We start from the raw sequence: 22650 nt of genomic DNA, 5'->3' as shown, positions 1-22650 counted from the left end.
TCGGACCAGCGTTGAACAGACCTCAGCGCGGGAGCTTCTTGTTTTAGTTTCTGTCTGTAGGCAGGGATCAACAAAATGGAGTCGTGGTCAGCTTTTCCGAAAGGAGGGCGGGGCATGGCCTTATATGCGTCGCGGAAGTTGGAATAGCAATGATCCAAGGTTTTTCCAGCCCTGGTTGCGCAATCGATATGCTGATACAATTTAGGGAGTCTTGTTTTCAGATTAGCCTTGTTAAAATCCCCAGCTACAATGAATGCAGCCTCCGGATAAATGGATTCCAGTTTGCAAAGAGTCAAATAAAGTTTGTTCAGAGCCATCGATGTGTATGCTTGGGTGGGAATATATACAGCTGTGATTATAATTGAAGAGAATTCCCTTGGTAGATAATGCGGTCTACATTTGATTGTGAGGAATTCTAAATCAGGTGAACAGAAGGACTTGAGTTCCTGTATGTTGTTTTGGCCACACCACGTCACGTTAACCATAAAGCATACGCCCCCGCCCCTCTTCTTACCAGAAAGATGTTTGTTTCTGTCGGCGCGATGCGTGGAGAAATCCGGTTAGCTGCACCGTCTCCGATAGCGTCTCTCCAGTGAGCCATGTTTCCGTGAAGCAAAGAATGTTACAGTCTCTGATGTCCCTCTGGAATGCTACCCTTGCTCGGATTTCATCAACCTTGTTGTCAAGAGACTGGACATTGGCGAGGAGAATGCTAGGGAGTGGTGCACGTTGTGCCCGTCTCCAGAGTCTGACCAGAAGACCGCTTCGTTTTCCCCTTTTTCGAAGTCGCTTTTTGAGGTCGCCGGCTGGGATCCATTCCGTTGTACTGAGTGAAAGGCAGAACACAGGATCCGCTTCGCGAAAGTCATATTCTTGGTCGTACTGATGGTGAATTGACGCTGCTCTTATGTTCAGTAGTTCTTCTCGACTGTATGTAATGAAACCTAAGATGACCTGGGGTACCAATGTAAGAAATAACACGTAAAAAAACAAAAAACTGCATAGTTTCCTAGGAACGCGAAGCGAGGCGGCCATCTCTGTCGGCGCCGGAAGTGTAAAATTTGTATGGACTCACGAGTCACATACAAATGAATAGGACAGGTGAATAGTCTATATGAAAACGAATAGTGTTGTGACCATAATCCCATAATGTTTCACAGGCATTATGCTATTCATATGATGTTGACATAACCATAGTAGCCTTTGTTGTTATGGTAGATTGTGTCCCATCGTACCCAAACCCACAGGACAAGCAATGCCTTTCAACCGGTATTATTGGAATAGAACCTTAAGCTATAGCAGGTTTAAATTAAAAGATGACTGTGGAATACATTCTTATCTGTCAGTCTATGTGAATCACTCAGGAAGTGGATAGGCCACTTGTGGTTATATAAAGTACTTGATATTCATCACCAGGAATAAACGATAAGGACAGAACATTATACTCTAAATGTAATGTCCACTTGAAATAAAGGGAGCCTAATGAATCATGTTTGACTTTACTGTAAGTGGCGTGGGTTGTGTGCGATGACTCGCCTGACACAGTAAGGTGTGAGTTCAAGTAGGCAACTGGCTGGGAAATGCAACCATCCAGTTTTTCTTCACCTTTACATAACTGTCTATAGAAGACGTAGATATACACTTAGTATACAAAACGTCAAGAACACCTGCACTTGCCATGACATAGACTGACTTAGTGAATCCAGGTGAAAGCTATGATCCCTTATTGATGTCACTTGTTAAATCCACTTCAATCAGCGTAGAGGGAGGGGACAGGTTAAAACATGATTTTTAAGCCTTGAGACAATTGATTATGTATGTGTGCCACAGAGGGTGAATGGACAAAACTAAATATTCAAGTACCTTTGAACAGGGTAGGTGCCAGGCGCCCTAGTTTGTGTCAAGAACTGCAACACTGATGGGGCATCCCTGTGGAACTCTTTGAACATCTTGTAGTTGTAGATGCCATATGCCCAGAGGAATTGAGGCTGTTCTGAGGGCAAAATGGTGGGGTGCAACTCAATATTTGGAAGGTATTCCAAGTGTTTGATAGACTCAGTGTATTGTGGTCACCAAACATGTGCAGTTTTGCATATGTGAATACTTTTTGCATCACTGACTACTGTACACCACAAAAACAACCCACCGTACCTTAAACGCACAAACGCTCCCACCAGTAGTAGCGATGCTTCCCTGCTCCGCAAGATGCGCGCTCTAAACACCATATTGTGCTTAACTTCCGTTATTGGTGTGAACCGTGCGCCATATAGGGGAAGGTAGAGAGAGCGAGCGAGAGAGAGAGAGAGAGAGCTGTCAAGTCTGTTTAGATTTCTGCATAAGCACTGTTTGAACTGGCAGGAGATTTATTCACCAATGGTAATTGCGCTCAACGGACAAGGAAAGCTATACACTCGCATGTGCACTTATCATTTAAAACGATGCGGATATGTCTACAGTCATGATTTTTACGCACCGGTGAAACGTATTTTTTTTTCATATTATAGATTATTCCAAAGAACAAAGGATATTGTCAGATCAGTGAACACCATATTTATAGCCTAGTTATTGCACAACTAATTATATACAACAGGCGGGAATTCCGTTAAAAGTGAAAGATGTCCAGGAAAAAGGCAGTGAAAGGCAAGGGGAGCTCCAAAAGCCCGACTGCATCTCCGAACAAGAGCAAAGACAGCGGGAAAAGTATTAAAGGGATCGGAACCGGGGCTCCATCCAACGGATTGGTATATCCGAGCCGCCCCTCACTCAGCAACAGTAGGGAGTTTTATGATATCACTTTTAAGGTAAGACTTTTTACGCACACGTATTGTCAATATTCTCCCATCTCCAGTTGGCCATATCAGTCACTCAAATAGGCTACTTCAACGTTGATGTGCCACTTAGGGTACAGTGACGGACAGTGTGACTCGAGCCTTTTGGCGCCCCTAAGCGATATTTGGTTATTAATATTTGGTTTGGTTTTAACATCCCACAAACCAGCTTGTAAAAAATAAAATGAAAGAAAATTAAACACATCAACACGGTCAAAAAGTGGCATGATGTAATTTGGGGTTCCACTCTGATGCACGCGGCATCGCCGATTCATAGTGTTGAATTCGGAAGTTTACCTACACTTAGGTTGGAGTCATTAATTAAAACTTGTTTTTCAACCACTCCACAAATTTCGTGATAACAAACTATAGTTTTGGCAAGTCGGTTAGGACATCTACTTTGTGCATGACACAAGTAATGTTTCCAACAATTGTTTACAGACAGATTATTTCACTTATAATTCACTGTATCACAATTCCAGTGGGTCAGAAGTTCACATACACTAAGTTGACTATGCCTTTAAACAGCTTGGAAAATTCCAGAAAATGATGTCATGGTTTTAGAAGCTTCTGATAGGCTAATTGACATAATTTGAGTCAATTGGAGGTGTACCTGTGGATGTATTTCAAGCCCTACCTTCAAACTCAGTGCCTCTTTGCTTGACATCATGGGAAAATCAAAAGAAATCAGCCAAGAATCTGGTTCATCCTTGGGAGCAATTTCCAAATGCCTGAAGGTACCACGTTCATCTGTGCAAACAATAGTACGAAAGTATAAACACCGTTGGACCACGCAGGCATCATACCGCTCCTAGAGATGAACGTACTTTGGTGCGAAAAGTGCAAATCAATCCCAGTTCAACAGCAAAGGACCTTGTGAAGATGCTGTAGGAAACAGGTCCAAAAGTATCTATATTCACAGTAAAACGAGTCCTATATCGACATAACCTGAAAGGCTGCTCAGCAAGGAAGAAGCCACTGCTCCAAAACCGCCATATAAAAGCCAGACATATATACATATATATACAGTATATATATATATACATATCACAGTATCACAGTATATATATATATACATATATACATATATATATATATATATATATACACAGTATATATATATATATATATATATATATATATATATACACACTGCTCAAAAAAATAAAGGGAACACTTAAACAACACAATGTAACTCCAAGTCAATCACACTTCTGTGAAATCAAACTGTCCACTTAGGAAGCAACACTGATTGACAATAAATTTCACATGCTGTTGTGCAAATGGAATAGACAACAGGTGGAAATTATAGGCAATTAGCAAGACACCCCCAATAAAGGAGTGGTTCTGCAGGTGGGGACCACAGACCACTTCTCAGTTCCTATGTTTCCTGGCTGATGTTTTGGTCACTTTTGAATGCTGGCGGTGCTTTAACTCTAGTGGTAGCATGAGATGGAGTCTACAACCCACACAAGTGGCTCAGGTAGTGCAGCTCATCCAGGATGGCACATCAATGCGAGCTGTGGCAAGAAGGTTTGCTGTGTCTGTCAGCGTAGTGTCCAGAGCATGGAGGTGCTACCAGGAGACAGGCCAGTACATCAGGAGACGTGGAGGAGGCCGTAGGAGGGCAACAACCCAGCAGCAGGACCGCTACCTCCGCCTTTGTGCAAGGAGGAGCAGGAGGAGCACTGCCAGAGCCCTGCAAAATGACCTCCAGCAGGCCACAAATGTGCATGTGTCTGCTCAAACGGTCAGAAACAGACTCCATGAGGGTGGTATGAGGGCCCGACGTCCACAGGTGGGGGTTGTGCTTACAGCCCAACACCGTGCAGGACGTTTTTCATTTGCCAGAGAACACCAAGATTGGCAAATTTGCCACTGGCGCCCTGTGCTCTTCACAGATGAAAGCAGGTTCACACTGAGCACATGTGACAGACGTGACAGTCTGGAGACGCCTTGGAGAACGTTCTTCTGCCTGCAACATCCTCTAGCATGACCGGTTTGGCGGTGGGTCAGTCATGGTGTGGGGTGGCATTTCTTTGGGGGGCAGCACAGCCCTCCATGTGCTCGCCAGAGGTAGCCTGGCTGCTATTAGGTACCGAGATGAGATCCTCAGACCCCTTGTGAGACCATATGCTGGTGCGGTTGGCCCTGGGTTCCTCCTAATGCAAGACAATGCTAGACCTCATGCTGGAGTGTGTCAGCAGTTCCTGCAAGAGGAAGGCATTGATGCTATGGACTGGCCCGCCCGTTCCCCAGACCTGAATCAAATTGAGCACATCTGGGACATCATGTCTCGCTCCATCCACCAACGCCACGTTGCACCACAGACTGTCCAGGAGTTGGCGGATGCTTTAGTCCAGGTCTGGAAGGAGATCCCTCAGGAGACCATCCGCCACCTCATCAGGAGCATGCCCAGGCGTTGTAGGGAGGTCATACAGGCACGTGGAGGCCACACACACTACTGAGCCTCATTTTGACTTGTTTTAAGGACATTACATCAAAGTTGGATCAGTAGTAGTATGTAGTATAGTTTTCCACTTTAATTTTGAAATCCAGACCTCAATGGGTTGATAAATTTGATTTCCATTGATCATTTTTGTGTGATTTTGTTGTCAGCACATTCAACTATGTAAAGAAAAAAGTATTTAATAAGAATATTTGTTACGGTTTTCTTGCGGGTGAAGTAGAGTCGGACCAAAATGCAGCGTGGTTATTCTGATACATGTTTAATAAAGAAGAACCACGAACTGTACAAAAACAACAAACGCACCGTGAAAACCTAAACAGCCTATCTGGTGCAAACTAACACAAAGGCAGGAACAATCACCCACGAAACACTCAAAGAATATGGCTGCCTAAATATGGTTCCCAATCAGAGACAACGATAAACACCTGCCTCTGATTGAGAACCACTCCAGACAGCCATAGACTTTGCTAGAGAACCCCACTAAACCACAATCCCGATACCTACGAAAACCCCAAGACAAAACACACCACATAAATAAACCCATGTCACACCCTGGCCTGACCAAAATAATAAAGAAAACACAAAATACTAAGACCAGGGCGTGACAATATTTCATTCATTCAAATCTAGGATGTGTTATTTTAGTGTTCCCTTTATTTTTTTGAGCAGTATGTATATATATATATATATATATATATATATGGTTGTTATAGTGTTATCTGAATATAAAAGCAAACTTTCTGACCAGCATCAATATCATCAAAAGGTTCAAGTAAAGGCCTCCCGGGTTGCACGGTGGTCTAGGGCACTGCAGCGCTAGCTGTGCCACCAGAGACTCTGGGTTCGCGCCCAGGCTCTGTCGCAGCCGGCCTCGATCGTGAGGTCCGTGGGGCGACGCACAATTGGCCTAGCGTCGTCCGGATTAGGGAGGTTTTGGCTGGTAGGGAAATCCTTTTTTTTTTTAAGGTTAAAATAAATCAAGACATTTTAGAACCAAGGCACATGACATTTGCCTAATGATTGTTATGGATGTTTTGTTACATTACACTGCATAATGAACTGACATTAACAACTGTATTGTCAACTCCTGGGCCACAGCTGTGTCAACAAGGATATGGGAGACAAGCGTGTGCCACTGCCAAAGCAGCACTCAAACATGCACAATGGGACAAGAACAAACACTGCCATGCTACGCAGGGCACCACACCATCCCACCCCACACCACAGAAGGGATTATGAGCCTGGCATCGGAAAGTGTGTACGACTCATCAATCATTTATACATTCAGATTACTGTAGTAGCTGAACGTGAGTGTTGCTTAGTTGTATCATGCCTGCGTTGTGCTCATGCCATCTGGTTGTGTGTGTGTGTGTGTGTGTGTGTGTGTGTGTGTGTGGGGTGGGGGGGGGGGGGGTGTATGTGGAAAAGTGTCATTTCCAAGGATGCATAGGATCTGGTGTGCATATCCAGGTCAAACCTTTATTTCTTATTATAAACTGGGTGGTTCGAGCAATGAGTGCCAATTGACTGACAGCCATGATATATTAGTATGCCATGGGTATATGGTCTGATATATTATTTTTACTGCTCTAATTATGTTGGTAAACAGTTTTTAATTGCAATAAGGTACCTATGGGATTTGTGGTATATGACCAATATACCATGGCTAAGGGCTGTGTACAAGCCGCGTTGCGTTGTGCATAAGAACAGCCCTTAACCGTGGGAAATTTGCTTACCGCCCAAATAGGTCCACAGACGATGCAATCTCAACCACACTGCACACTGCCCTAACCCATCTGGACAAGAGGAATACCTATGTGAGAATGCTGTTCATCGACTACAGCTCGGCATTCAACACCATAGTACCCTCCAAGCTCGTCATCAAGCTCGAGACCCTGGGTCTCGACCCCGCCCTGTGCAACTGGGTACTGGACTTCCTGACGGGCCGCCCCCAGGTGGTGAGGGTAGGCAACAACATCTCCTCCCCGCTGATCCTCAACACTGGAGCCCCACAAGGGTGCGTTCTGAGCCCTCTCCTGTACTCCCTGTTCACCCACGACTACCTGCCCTCCAGGACACCTACACCACCCGATGTCACAGGAAGGCCATAAAGATCATCAAGGACATCAACCACCCGAGCCACTGCCTGTTCACCCCGCTATCATCCAGAAGGCGAGGTCAGTACAGGTGCATCAAAGCTGGGACCGAGAGACTGAAAAACAGCTTCTATCTCAAGGCCATCAGACTGTTAAACAGCCACCACAAACATTGAGTGGCTGCTGCCAACACACTGACACTGACTCAACTCCAGCCACTTTAATAATGGGAATTGATGGGAAATGATGTAAATATATCACTAGCCACTTTAAACAATGCTACCTTATATAATGTTACTTACCCTACATTATTCATCTCATATGCATACGTATATACTGTACTCTATATCATCGACTGTATCCTTATGTAATACATGTATCACTAGCCACTTTAACTATGCCACTTTGTTTACATACTCATCTCATATGTATATACTGTACTCAATACCATCTACTGTATCTTGCCTATGCTGCTCTGTACCATCACTCATTCATATATCCTTATGTACATATTCTTTATCCCCTTACACTGTGTGCAAGACAGTAGTTTTGGAATTGTTAGTTAGATTACTTGTTATTACTGCATTGTCGGAACTAGAAGCACAAGCATTTCGCTACACTCGCATTAACATCTGCTAACCATGTGTATGTGACAAATAAAATTTGATTTGATTTGAAAAAAAATATTGGCCATATACCACACCTCCTCGGGCCTTATTGCTTAAACCTAAACTTACTCTAAAATCAATTCTCAAGTCAAGTTCTATAGCCTCCACAGCTAAACTGCACTGCGATACTACAATGACCAACTTGAGAACACTGGAAAATTAGCCTAGTATTGCCCCATGCCCCCTCTTCAGTTCCGGTGCCCCCTGTTCTTCCCACCTCTTTCCCAGATCGCTCCCATAGGATTCAGTCTCTCTCTTTGATGTGAGAGTGAGTGCTTCGCTCAGATGCCAGCTTGTTTACTCTGTAGCTGTGTATTTTTATGTGAACTGAACTCCTGTGTTTTTGAAGATGTGAATTAATTTGTCCCTCTGAGCTGTTTGAGCACAGTCTGAGCTACACTTCCCACGCATATGCAAACAGGCACGCACGCACGCGCGCACGCACGCACGCACGCACGCACGCACACACACACACACACACACACACACACACACACACTTCTGAGTCTCCCCTTTATCGTTGATCCTACTATTCTGGTCTCCCCTGGCCTTGACTTACAGTTTAATAGAGTGAGTTTGCCACACTAAGAGGGAAAGAAGTTTGAGGTAGACAGTGATTCGTGTCAGAGATGGAGGTCTGGAGGCAGGTTAGGTGATTTCTCAGACAGACACAGACTCATTACCCAGACTTAGACAAATCACCTCACTGTGTGTAGTAAAGCTACATGGTGTGGTGATCATTGACCTTCACTACTGAGCACAATGCCATTGGGATTCAGAGGAGATGGAGGTGCTCAGCAGATGGAGATGTATCCGCCGGTTTTTCGGTCTGTCTTTCTCTTTTTCTCTTTGTCTCTTTGTCTCTAAAAGGTCTGTTTCTGTCTCTCTCTCTCTCGTTGTCTCTGTCTCTCTGTCTCTGTCCGTCTCCATCTCTCTCTCGCTCACCAGCTCTCTCGCTCTCACTCTGGGTGTACAGGCTGTGTACAAGCACGACAATGTGGATAATCTTCCAAGGGACCATGAGAACATAAAATAAAGTCATTTGTATCTCTCTACAGGTGATGCTGGTGGGAGACTCAGGTGTGGGGAAGACTTGCCTGCTGGTTCGCTTCAAGGACGGAGCTTTCTTGGCCGGCAGCTTTATTTCTACTGTGGGCATAGACTTCAGGGTGAGTAGACACCACACTCACACTCTCACTTGCACACGCACACACCACACCTACACGGGATTGATTATTTGAAGAATGCGGAATATGTCCATTGAGAAATCCTGCAGGAACCAAGTAAAGTGCAAAGACTTCAAATGTATAAAAGGAGATTTTGGAATTGAAAAGTGGGTTTGCCTTTTTTAAGATTTCACGAGATCCAATAGAATTTCAGATATTGATTCAAGGACTCAATATTCTTTAGGTTCAGGCCTCCATTGTCATACGTGTTATAAGATATATTTCCTTTTGACCTTTTCTGGTTTACATTTACACTAAAATATCTTGGCTCGAAACTGCTGAAAGATGGAAGTGATCGATCAACTGAGAGACAATTAAGGTGTTTATCACTGTCCCTCTGCCATATGAAGACAGTTTTACCTTTCCACGGCAATAGTATTTCGTCAATTTTGGCTAGATTCAAATCAAAGTTGTCCTTTACATGATCCTTCATTATTTCTAGGATGTGGATGCCAAGCATTTCCACCGGGAAGAAGATGCTAGTCAAGTTCTGTTAACGGGGTTAGCGGTTCCTCAAACGAAAAAAAAAATGATACTCAAATATTGTACTTGCTCCTGTAATGTCTGGTTGGGTGATAATAAATTAAATATTGTACTTGCTCCTGTAATGTCTGGTTGGGTGATAATAAATTAAGCCCTTCAAAGGAATGCGGTTTGATGACACTTTTCTTACGATGATTCCTTTGGTTCAACCTCAGAAAAAAATATTGTACACTTTTCCCATTTTCCCATCCAAGCTGTCCTTTGATCTGTAAATAAAACCATTAATCCTTTCTGCATAAAGGCTCTCAAGCTCATGTTGTCTACTCGGAGGTTCTACTACTGCATTTACATTTGTTTATTCAATTCATTCATCTTTAATTTAATACATTTTCCTTCCTAAGATGTTTCTTTTTTTCCATGATGACCACTTGGGGCTGTAACTACGTAGGAGGACACCGAGATCCGGACCTTGGTAATGTTTTAATAAAAAAATAAAACATATATAGATTTTGTACACAATAAAGAAACAAAATGATTGGTCAACATCTAAATATTGCTCCCAGCGTTGATCAAAGATCAGAATGCTTATATTCTTGATCGGACAGAACTCCAATCACACCTGCCTCTTTGCGAATGAGTGGAATTATGAACAGTGGTTTGTTTGTTATGTTCACCTGCGTCCTCAGGATTTTCAGCAGCACATTCACCACTCTCTCAAACAGCTAACTCCGCCCTCTCATGGCACGTGAAACAAACTACCCCAGCTCGGAGTCGACTCAAAGTAGGCGTCGACTCAAAGTGTTTGTAGATTGACTGAGATGAAGGAACCTACAGCAGCCAAGGTGATAATGGCTGGAGTCATTTTTGCTTGTCTTTGCTGTTCTCCAAATTGCATTTTAAATGTTTGTAATTGTATAGAAATGCAGTAAATGAGCTTCAACTTTCAAAAAATGTCCTGAGGGACACTAACCCCTTTACGGACCTCACTAAAATTCAAAACCTGGTTACAGCCCTGGTGACCATTGCTTATGGACACTAATACCCTTTTCCATCCAAACTGTACCGCCAGTTCCACCCCTGGGGTTTGTATGTTTTCCCATTTGCTGAAACTACACTGAACAAAAATATAAACACAAAATGCAACAATTTCAAAGATTTGACTAAATTGCACTTACTACAAGGAAATCAGTCAATTGAAATACATTCATGAAGCCCTAATCAATGGATTTCACATGACTGGGAATATAGATATATATCTGTTGGTCACAGATACCTTAAATAAAAAAGTAGGGGCGTGGCTCAGAAAACCAGTCAGTGTCTGGTGTGACCACCATTTGCCTCATGCAGTGTGACACATCTCCTTCGCATAGGGTTGATCAGGCTGTTGATTGTGGCCTGTGGAATGTTGTCCAACTCTTCTTCAATGGCTATGCGAAGTTGCTGGATATTGGTGGGAACTGGAACACGCTGCCATACGTCGATCCAGAGCATCCCAAACATGCTCAATGGGTGACATGTCTGGTGAGTATGCAGGCCATGGAAGAACTGGGACACTTTCAGCTTTCAGGAATTGTGTAAAGATCCTTGCGACATGGGGCTGTGTATTATCATGCTGAAACATGAGGGAAATGGCACAACAATGGGCCTCAGGATCTCGTCACAACTGCCTGGTACAGTTGAAACCTGTGATTCATCCATGAAGAGCACACTTCTCCAGCGTGCCAGTGGCCATCGAAGGTGAGCATTTGCCCACTGAAGTCAATTACAACGTCAAACTACAGTCAGGTCAAGACCCTGGTATGGGATGACAAGCACGCAGATGAGCTTCCATGAAACGGTTTCTGACAGTTTGTGCATAAATTCTTTGGTTGTGCAAACCCACAGTTTCATCGGCTGTCCGGGTCTTTGGTCTCAGATGATTCCACAGGTGTAGAAGCTGGATGTGGATGTCCTGGACTGGCGTGGTCTGAGGTTGAGAGGCCGGTTGGACGTACTGCCAAATTCTCTAAAACAACATTGAAGGCTTATGGTCGATAAACATTCAACAGCTCTGGTGAACATTCCTGCAGTCAGCATGCCAATTGCACACTTCCTCAAAACTTGAGACATCTGTGGCATTGAGTTCTGTGACAAAATGGCACATTTTAGAGAGAGTGGCCTTTTATTGTCCCCAGCACAAGGTGCACCTGTGTAACGCACATAATCAGCTTCTTGATATGCCACACCTAGCGGGTGGATTGATTATCTTGGCAAAGGAGAAATGCTCACTAACAGGGATGTAAACAAATTTGTGCACAAAACTTGAGAGAAATAAGCTTTCTGTGCGTATGGAAAATATCTGCAATCTTTTATTTCAGCTCATGAAACATGGGACCAACACTTTGCATGTTGCGTTTATATTTTTGTTCAGTATAGTTAAGACATCCTACCTTACTAAAGCCAACTCGTACAGAAGCAACACGGAACGGAACCTGTTTAAAGCCCGGACAGTTCAGTTCAGTTCGGTACTTATTACAAGTGGAAAGAGGTCAAAGTGAGACAGAAGCACAAAGGATCAGTGGTGGAAAAAAAGTACTCAAATATCATACTTGAGGAAAAGTAAAGATAGTAGAAAATGACTCAAAGTGAAAGTCACCCAGTAAAATACTACTCGAGTAAAAGTCTAAAAGTATTTGGTTTTAAATATACTTATACAGTGCATGGCGACCTTTTGCCACATTTCAGGCTTCAAACATAAAGATATAAAACTGTATTTTTTTGTGAAGAATCAACAACAAGTGGGACACAATCATGAAGTGGAACGACATTTATTGGATATTTCAAATCAAAAACTGAAAAATTGGGCGTGCAAAATTATTCAGCCCCCTTAAGTTAATACTTTGTAGCGCCACCTTTTGCTACGATTACAGCTGTAAGTCGCTTGGGGTATGTCTCTATCAATTTTGCACATCGAGAGACTGACATTTTTTCCCATTCCTCCTTGCAAAACAGCTCGAGCTCAGTGAGGTTGGATGGAGAGCATTTGTGAACAGCAGTTTTCAGTTCTTTCCACAGATTCTCGATTGGATTCAGGTCTGGACTTTGACTTGGCCATTCTAACACCTGGATATGTTTATTTTTGAACAATTCCATTGTAGATTTTGCTTTATGTTTTGGATCATTGTCTTGTTGGAAGACAAATCTCCGTCCCAGTCTCAGGTCTTTTGCAGACTCCATCAGGTTTTCTTCCAGAATGGTCCTGTATTTGGCTCCATCCATCTTCCCATCAATTTTAACCATCTTCCCTGTCCCTGCTGAAGAAAAGCAGGCCCAAACCATGATGCTGCCACCACCATGTTTGACAGTGGGGATGGTGTGTTCAGCTGTGTTGCTTTTACGCCAAACATAACGTTTTGCATTGTTGCCAAAAAGTTCAATTTTGGTTTCATCTGACCAGAGCACCTTCTTCCACATGTTTGGTGTGTCTCCCAGGTGGCTTGTGGCAAACTTTAAACGGCACTTTTTATGGATATCTTTAAGAAATGGCTTTCTTCTTGCCACTCTTCCATAAAGGCCAGATTTGTGCAATATACGACTGATTGTTGTCCTATGGACAGAGTCTCCCACCTCAGCTGTAGATCTCTGCAGTTCATCCAGAGTGATCATGGGCCTCTTGGCTGCATCTCTGATCAGTCTTCTCCTTGTATGAGCTGAAAGTTTAGAGGGACGGCCAGGTCTTGGTAGATTTGCAGTGGTCTGATACTCCTTCCATTTCAATATTATCGCTTGCACAGTGCTCCTTGGGATGTTTAAAGCTTGGGAAATCTTTTTGTATCCAAATCCGGCTTTAAACTTCTTCACAACAGTATCTCGGACCTGCCTGGTGTGTTCCTTGTTCTTCATGATGCTCTCTGCGCTTTTAACGGACCTCTGAGACTATCACAGTGCAGGTGCATTTATACGGAGACTTGATTACACACAGGTACACAGGTGGATTGTATTGGTCAACATTGGATCATTCAGAGATCCTCACTGAACTTCTGGAGAGAGTTTGCTGCACTGAAAGTAAAGGGGCTGAATAATTTTGCACGCCCAATTTTTCAGTTTTTGATTTGTTAAAAACGTTTGAAATATCCAATAAATGTCATTCCACTTCATGATTGTGTCCCACTTGTTGTTGATTCTTCACAAAAAATACAGTTTTATATCTTTATGTTTGAAGCCTGAAATGTGGCAAAAGGTCGCAAAGTTCAAGGGGGCCAAATACTTTCGCAATGCACTGTAGTATCAAAAGTAAATGTAATTGCAAAAATATACTTCAGTATACAAAAGTCAAAGTGAAAGTATAAATACATTTTATTTACACATAGCCAGGGGCACACTCCAACACAGACACTAATTTATTAACAAAGCGTTTGTGTTTACTGGGTCCGACATGATCAGAGTCAGTAGGGATGACCAGGGATGTTCTCTTGACAAGCGCGTGAACTGGACCATTTTCTTGTCAAAATGTAATGAGTACTTTTGGGTGTCAGGGAAAATGTATGGAGTAAAAAGTACATTATTTTCTTTAGGAATGTGGTGAAGTAAAAGTAAAAGTAGTCCAAAAAGATAAATAGTAAAGTACAGATACCCCAAAAAACTACTAAGTCTTTTTACTTAAGTACTTTACACCACTGCAAATGATACACACACAGTGATGGAGAGAACAAAAACACTCAATCTCATGCTCTTCTCCTCAATATATCAGTTTATTAACTTTCTCTCCTCCTCTTCCTCCTTCATTTGTTTGGCTTCTTGATGAAACATAATGAGTAAAGTGAATGACTCACAGACAGTTTCAAGTGTGGATGCCCTTGATAACACTCATACACTATATTTATTCTGTGTTTGCGCAGCGAGCACACTGATGCCATTAGGATATGAGGAAGGCGGCATGGGCGGCTGGTTGATTTGATTTCTCTCTCCCTTCATTGGCAGAGGGAGTCCTGGGTTTATTTTTCATATCAGTCGTTGTCGGTATGTCTCAGGAGTGTGCTTGCTCATGTGTGGGAGCTATTAAACTGGAGTTTACCATTCAGTTTCCTTCCTTCTCCTCTGAGAGAAGCAGAGGGAGAGGGAGAGATCGATGTGTGTTTGTGTTGGGGGCTGAAATGTGTTTCAAACAGTATGTTAGAGAGTGAAGAGAAAGAGGGAATGGGAGAAAGAGGGTGGGATAACGAAAGATTGGCAGTAAAACGATTAGACAAAGTGCTAAAAGGCAAAACAATGCACTATATTAGGATATATATATATATATATATATATATATATAGAGAGAGAGAGAGAGAGAGAGAGAGAGAGAGAGAGGCCAATGTAGCTCAGATGTGGGGTTTGGAGTGGCCCTCTTTCAGCTGCCCGTTCTGAGCAGATGGCTTTTCGCTCTCTCCTCTCTACCTCCCCTCTCTCCCAGCCCCCTAGCCTCTAGTGCTGTATCGCCCAGCAGCAGCAATACACCAGCTAATCATTAAAGGAGCGGTGCGGTCAGCGAGGAGGCCAGCGGAGCCACAACACCTCTTCCGTGTGTTGTGTAGCGTGACAGGACTCACTGACCAGTGACCACACAGGGACATGGGTAATTGCAATGTGGCAATCTGAGGTGATGTGTGCACAATTAGACCACACTCTTAACTTGCTCTGCTGGGAGGAGAGGTGGAGATGGAGATGGGAAAAGGATTGAAAAGAAATCGCTCATTTTAAAGTGTGTTCTTTTCTCTGAAGAATAGGGTGCTGTTGAATCATTGCAGTCTCAATAAATACGAAATCACACTCCTAATGATACTGTAGAACTGAAAGATTTATTCAAAGATGCATTTAATGATTTATTCATGGTTTTATCATTAAACTCTCCTAGCCTGGAGGTTGGAATACATGGAGAGGTTTTTTTAAGGAAAAATTTGACTTTTATTGAGGCCATAACAGTTCCTCAAACATGTCCTGTCAGCAAAGACTTCAACATATAGGCTGTTATCTACAGAAAAGGATGGTGGTTATTGGTAGTTCAAGGCTGTTGTTTATTTTGTGTTTGCTATTTTCTAACGAATCCTGTGCTATAATTAAGCAATAAGGCATGAGGAGGTGTGGTATATGGTCAATATACCACAGCTAAGGGCTGTTCTTAGCACGACGCAACGCGGAGTCGTGGTATATTAGTCGTGGTATATTGGTCCTGTATCACAAGCTCCCGAGGTGCCTTATTTTTTTATTATAAACTGGTTACCAATGTAATTAGAGCAGCAAAAATACATGTTTTGTCATACCCGTGGTATTCAGAGCTCGAACAACCTAGTTTATAAATGGGTTTAATACATATTGTAAAAGTGCAGCACATTCATACAAGTCTCAGGACATAAAAATGTCAGCCGAGAAAATACATGGCTGTAATAAACAGGATATAATACAATTAAGCTAGTTGATGCTGTGTTTGCATGTTGGCATATTCATGCTTGCCTTTCACACACATGCACGTACAAGCGTACAACCTAGCCTAGTGCATCTAGTTCAGAAGGTGGAAATTGTACACGCACTATACATGACAAAATATGTGGACACCCCTTCAAATTAGTGGATTCGGCTATTTCAGCCACACCCGCTACTGACAGGTGTATGAAATCGAGCATACAGCCATGCAATCTCGATAGACAAACATTGGCAGTAGAATGGCCTTACTGAAGAGGTCAGTGACTTTCAACAACAGCTCAGCCGCGTAGTCGTTGGCCACACAAGCTCACAGAATGGGACCGCCGAGTGCTGAAGCGCCTAGCGCGTAAAAAACGTCTGTCCTCGTTTGCAACACCCACTACCGAGTTCCAAACTGCCTCTGAAAGCAACATTAGCGCAATAACTGTTCGTCGGGAGCTTCATGAAATGGGTTTCAAGGGACGAGCAGCCGCACACAAACCTAAGATCACCATACGCAATGCCAAGCTTTGGCTGGAGTGGTGTTAAGCTCACTGCCATTGGTCTCCTGAGTGGCGCAGCAGTCTAAGGCACTGCATCTCAATGCTAGAGGCGTCACTACAGACCCTGGTTCGATTCCAGGCTGTATCACAACCGGCTGTGATTGGGAGTCCCATAGGGCGGCGCACAATTGACCCAGCGTCGTCCAGGTTAGGGTTTGGCCGGGGTAGGCTGTCATTCTAAATAAGAATGTGCTCTTAACTGACTTGCCTAGTTAAATAAATAAAGGTAAAATTAAAAAGTGCGTTCTCTGGTGTGATGAATCACGCTTCACAATCTGGCAGTCCGACGGATGAATCTGGGTTTGGCGGATGCAAGAAGAACGCTACCTGCCCGAATGTATAGTGGCAACTGTAGAGTTTGGTGGAGGAGGAATAATGGTCTGCGGCTGTTTTTCATGGTTCGGGCTAGGCCCCTTATTTCCAGGAAAGGGAATTCTTAATGCTACAGTATACAATGACATTCAAGAGGATTCTGTGCTTCCAATTGTCGTTCTGCCCCTGGACAAGGCAGTTAACCCACTGTTCCTAGGCCGTCATTGAAAATAAGAATTTGTTCTTAACTGACTTGCCTAGTTAAATAAAGGTAAAAAAATATATATGTAGTGAATGTCTATGTCTGGTCGTCACAAAAACAAATGCAAATGATCTGTAACCAATTCTCTAAAACGTGCCCAAAGGTGGAGATTTAATCTCACTCTCTTAAAAAATGTAGATTTCTGTAATCAATTCAGGTCTGATTTACATGAATTTATCCTCCTCAACAAAGAGTCTGTGAATTATAATAGATTCCTGTGGGATGCCATGAAAGGGTTCATTAGAAACAATGAGTGGCAACCCGTCTTTCAGGGAAGGTGGGGCAGTTCGCCTGTTTTGCATGTTATTATGGCATTAATTCATGTCACATATCAATTTGCAAACAATGTGAAACAATTTTTTAAAATCATTGAGTTAATAAAGCCGCATAATACGAATATGGTCTTTTTTTGCTTTCTTGAGTAATGCAGCTCCAAAATGCAAGTGTTTCAGCCTAGCTCAGTGCTTTCTGTGGTGGTGGGGCAGCCAGCAGAAAATACAGAGTCTAGGGGTTGGTAATGATCTATAGTTGCGCTGTGATTGGGTAATGTTCTCTAGTTGCGCCGGGATTGGCTAGGTGTTCTGTCACACATGGGGACACTACGTCATCGCCAAATCTAAGGGTAGAGCTAAAACATTCAAGCCCCTTGGGAGCTGCCATATAGTTACATTAGATGTGCCAATCCAATAAGTTATATCTATAGTAGCTTTGATTGGACTGATCATGTCAACATTATACTTTCAAAATCTTAGCTAGCAAGCTAGCAGTCATCATCATGAATCAAGCCGACAATCTATTGGCAAATTATTTTTAGTCCTTGTCATATGAAGAGAAATAATTAATATAATTTTTCGATAAAATGTATCGGTTCTCATTGTCCATTGGACATAAACATTACACAACACGTTGGAAATCGCAAATTCAACAATGAGTGGTTTGAAATGAATTAGTGGCTAACTGCAAGCATGGCAAAGCAATAACTAGCCTGCTATTCAGTGGAGTGGCTGTGTGGTCCCAAGTCTGGCTTTAAGGGTCTCTTTTCCAAGCTTAAAATAATAAACCTTCAACATTGGCCATGCTGTCAAAAAACTGTGAACACAAAATGGGAAATCTGACTTCAGTGAGTTCAGGACAACTGGAAACTTGGGGAAAAAACGAACTACGAATGGGAAAATACGTTTTGTAAGTCAGAATTGTAAGTCGGGAACTCAGGCTTCTTTCTAGAGCTACGACCTGACGATCACTGACGTCATAATGATTTTACCTTGTTTTTTTCCCGGAGTTCCCAGTTGTCTTGAAAGCACCATAAATCCAGAGAATGCCAGACTTTGGTGATAAAGTTTGATGACAAAATTTGCCCACGAAGGACAGCCGCACCATCTTCCTATTCAAGTGAGCATAGCACAACAAGGTGAGTCCAGAAATGTATTGTATTCTGCTGCCTAAATGATGTGATATGCCAGAGAGATATGTATACTGTAGCTAAGAAAGTAATACTTAGTGAATGTTGTGGAGTAAGCTGTTAGTAGCCCATGTGCCTCACCCTAATAATTTGGTCTATTTTCCCCTCTTAATTTTGCCTACTGTTCTGACTTGGTGGTGCACATGTAGCCTGTTTTAGAGACATGTAATCATCGAATATTGTAAGCGCTTTCAATGTCTGCTTAAATGCCCCCTTTATTTATCCTGCAGTTCTGACTTGGTGTAGAGTACATTTCAAAAGTGCTGAACAAATAGTTATATTGACTACGTCCTAGGTCGCTCATGAATGTCTTAATCGAAATTATGGATTACATCTTATCCGCTTGTCGTCCCCTTATTCCATAGTTTGTACATCCCAATTGTCAGTAGAAACCACATTTGTTTAAGCAAGTCAACCATATCAGCTACACTACCGGTCCAAAGTTTTAGAACACCTACTCATTCAACGGTTTTTATTTATTTTTACTATTTTCTACATTGTAGAATAATGGTGAAGACATCAAAACTATGAAATAACGCATATGGAATCATGTAGAAGCAAAAAAAGTTTTAAACAAATTATATTTTACATTTGAGATGATTCAGTCTTGATGATAGCTTTGCACACACTTGGCATTCTCTCAACCAGCTTCATGAGGTAGTCACCTGGAATGCATTTTAATTAACAGGTGTGCCTTCTTAATAGTTAATTTGTGGAATATCTTCCCTCCTTAAGGCATTTGAGCCAATCAGTTGTGTTGTGACAAGCTATGGGTGGTATACAGAAGAGGGGTATAGGGTGGTATACAGCCCTATTTGGTAATAGACCAAGTCCATATTATGGCAAGAACAGCTCAAATAAGCAAAGTCAAATGACAATCCATCATTACTTTAAGACATGAAGGTCAGTTAATACAGAACATTTCAAGAACTTTGAAAGTTTTTTCAGGTGCAGTCGCAAAAACCTGTCACTACTTCTTCCGAAGACGGTCCCTCTCCTTGTTCGGGCGGTGTTCGGCGGTTGACGTCACCGATCTTCTAGCCATCACTGATCCATTTTTCATCCATTGGTTTTGTCTTGTCTTCCTTCACACCTGGTTCCAATTCCATCAATTACATGTTGTGTATTTAACCCTCTGTTTCCCCTCATGTCCTTGTTGGAGATTGTTTGATTGTATGTTAGTGCTAGTATGTGTTGGTGCGGTTTTGTACCCATTCTATTATTTTTTGTATATTTTGGTTTTTGGAGTTTGTGAGTTCTTATTAAAAGACTCAGTTTATACCAAGTTCGTTCTCCTGCACCTGACTTCCCTGCTACCAGCACGCACATCTCACAAAACCATCAAGCGCTATGATGAAATGAAATAAAGAAAAACCCTTGAATGAGTAGGTTTTCTAAAACTTTTGACCGGTAGTGTATGTTTTTTTTAAAGGCAGTAAATGGGGTAGAATCAACTGTTTCGCTGCCAGACAAGGTTCCGTTGATAACCAGGTGTAGTAGTGGTAAGGTGTTGGGACTGCTGTTGGGACTCTGCTGTTGGGACAGCTTTATGTAGGCCCTAACAGTTTTTGGGCACCATTTGTCACCGTTATAGTGCAGTTAATGTTTTGTTTAGTGTTGTGTTGTGGCTTTGCTGGCATGCATGGGGGGGGTTTGCCCCACCAAGATTTACATGCTAAAATCACCACTGGAAACAATACAATAGCAATAGCATTAACAACAACAAAAATGACCCTAACTTGAGTCCACTTCATCCTCACTAACTCGTCAACAGCAGAACAGCTTCTCTGCTGAGAAGGAGAGAGAATTATTGATAATCAAATCTGAGTTCAATTCCTTACTCTGATTAAGAGTGGAATTTTGAATTCATAGAGTCCGACAAACTGATTATCTGGACGGTCATAGGCCTAGCTTCCTCTTAGCTAGTAAATTACGCAATAATGCAATATTACGCAATAATGATAGTCTTGCTGACATTGTTTCCATTCGTTCTGACGATGGTGCTCTATTGTGTGATTCAACATCAATCAATTTACAATTTAAACATTACAATGAAAGGTTATACAGTTCTGAAGTACAAAATACCTCAGGCAGCATGAGACCCTTTTTTGAGGGCTTGAATCTACTGCAACTCTCCTCCTATGATACACAGATGACCTATAACCTATAATGCTCAATGAACTGCATGATGATGCATTGGAAGATATGAACCGAGGTAAATCCCCTGGATGGGATGGCATCCCACGGGAGTTTGATTTCTCTGTTACATAAAAAAGGTAAAGACCCAACTCTCTGCTCAAGTCATTGGCCTCTCTACCTCATTAACAGTGACATGAAATTGCCAAGGTTCTAGGCAAACGTCTTGAAAACATTTTTACCCAAACTAGTTCATCCTGATCAAACAGGTTTTGTCGAACATAGATTGGCGACAGACAATCGGAGACGTCTCCTACATATCGTACACATTACACCCATGTGACACCAATGCTTCCCACAGTTGTGTCAAGTTGGCTGGATGACCTTTGGGTGGTGGACCATTCTTTATACACACAGGAAACTGTTGAGCGTGAAAAACCCAACAGCGTTGACGTTCTTGACACACTCAAACTGGTGCGCCTGGCACCTACATCTTTTGTCTTGCCCGTTCATCCTCTGAATAAAACAAATGCACAATCCGTGTCTCAATTTTCTCAAGGCTTAAAAAGTATTCTTTAACCAGTCTCCTCTCCTTCACCTACACTGATTGAAATGGATTTAACAAGTGACATGAATAACTTTCACCTGGATTCACTTGGTCAGTCTTTGTCATGGAAAGAGCAGATGTTCCTAATGTTTTGTACACTCAGTGCAGTTGTCCTTGTCACTTTGGTTTTTGCTTGGTCAACATGGTTTTTGCTTGATCTAACATGAGACCGAATGTCCCTAGTTCACGTTGCATATGCCCTTTTCTCTTGACACAGTATTGAATTGTTCCTTCTCTGGTGGTGCAGCATGTGTCAGCTTAGCCTTGTGTTAATGCTAACGCCAAACCAGTGTGGCCTTTTCTCTTATCGGCCAGACAAACAGAGAGGACACAATTAAAGATCCAGGAACAGAGGAGCGACCGCCCGAGCAGCATGGCTTATAGTCAGCCTTATCTTTATTAGACCTCTGCTACGGCAGTAACTGTCTGTCTGTCTGTCTGTCTGTCTGTCTGTCTGTCTGTCTGTCTGTCTGTCTGAGTTACCTCAGTGTGAATACGGACTGACTGTTCATTCTGCAGATGCATTGTTCCGTAGCCTGGTCTCAGATCTGTGTGTGTTGTCTCTCTTTTGAGAGAGTTGAGAGCTGTAAACAATATAATTGCAGACACATAGCTACAGACTCGACTTGATTATGCATTCTCAAACAAAGGCTACTCATTTTCTACACCCTGAGGGTTTGTCAACGTTCATTTCACATAAAAATAGGTGAGTTGTTCGCAACCTTCACGCGTGTGGGGAAGCTTCGGAAGCCTGAGATGTGTGTGTAAAACACATTCCCAGGTCACAATAGGGAAAACGCCAGAACCTGCAGATTAGCAAGACCAAGGTTTCACTATGTTTGCATAAGCATTCATTACTATTCAACTTTCCCCCTTTCCATATGTATTATTCTTCTGATCTGCTCTGCTCCTGTTTTGGGGTGTGCTAATGTATTCCTGTAGCACACCCAGAACCGAGTTTCGGAAACCCTGCTACACAATGCCTGTGCATTACAGGTTAATTATAATAAAGGAATAGTTTAACAAACCCTGTTATATAGGACTATAGGACAGGCCTAGGAGACTCAATGGGCTGTGATGACACACACACCTGAAGCCGCGGAGGCTGTTGTTAGGCCTG

The 22650-nt window shown here is 42.6% G+C and overlaps 1 protein-coding gene across 1 annotated transcript in view; it reads left to right on the top strand.

Annotated features, from left to right (window-relative positions):
• Positions 1-2266: 2266 nt before the first annotated feature.
• Positions 2267-22650, top strand: part of LOC110499052 (ras-related protein Rab-26) — a 93048-nt gene continuing 72664 nt past the window's right edge. Inside the window, exons 1-2 of the mRNA XM_021575884.2 lie at positions 2267-2801; positions 9121-9231. Of these exons, the coding sequence (XP_021431559.1) occupies positions 2616-2801; positions 9121-9231 (297 nt within the window). The 5' untranslated portion in view covers positions 2267-2615. The remainder of the gene's footprint in view (positions 2802-9120; positions 9232-22650) is intronic.

The sequence above is a fragment of the Oncorhynchus mykiss genome, chromosome 20, assembly GCF_013265735.2.
Source record: "Oncorhynchus mykiss isolate Arlee chromosome 20, USDA_OmykA_1.1, whole genome shotgun sequence".
NCBI lineage: Eukaryota > Metazoa > Chordata > Actinopteri > Salmoniformes > Salmonidae > Oncorhynchus > Oncorhynchus mykiss.
This window is presented reverse-complemented; position numbering and strand designations above follow the sequence as displayed.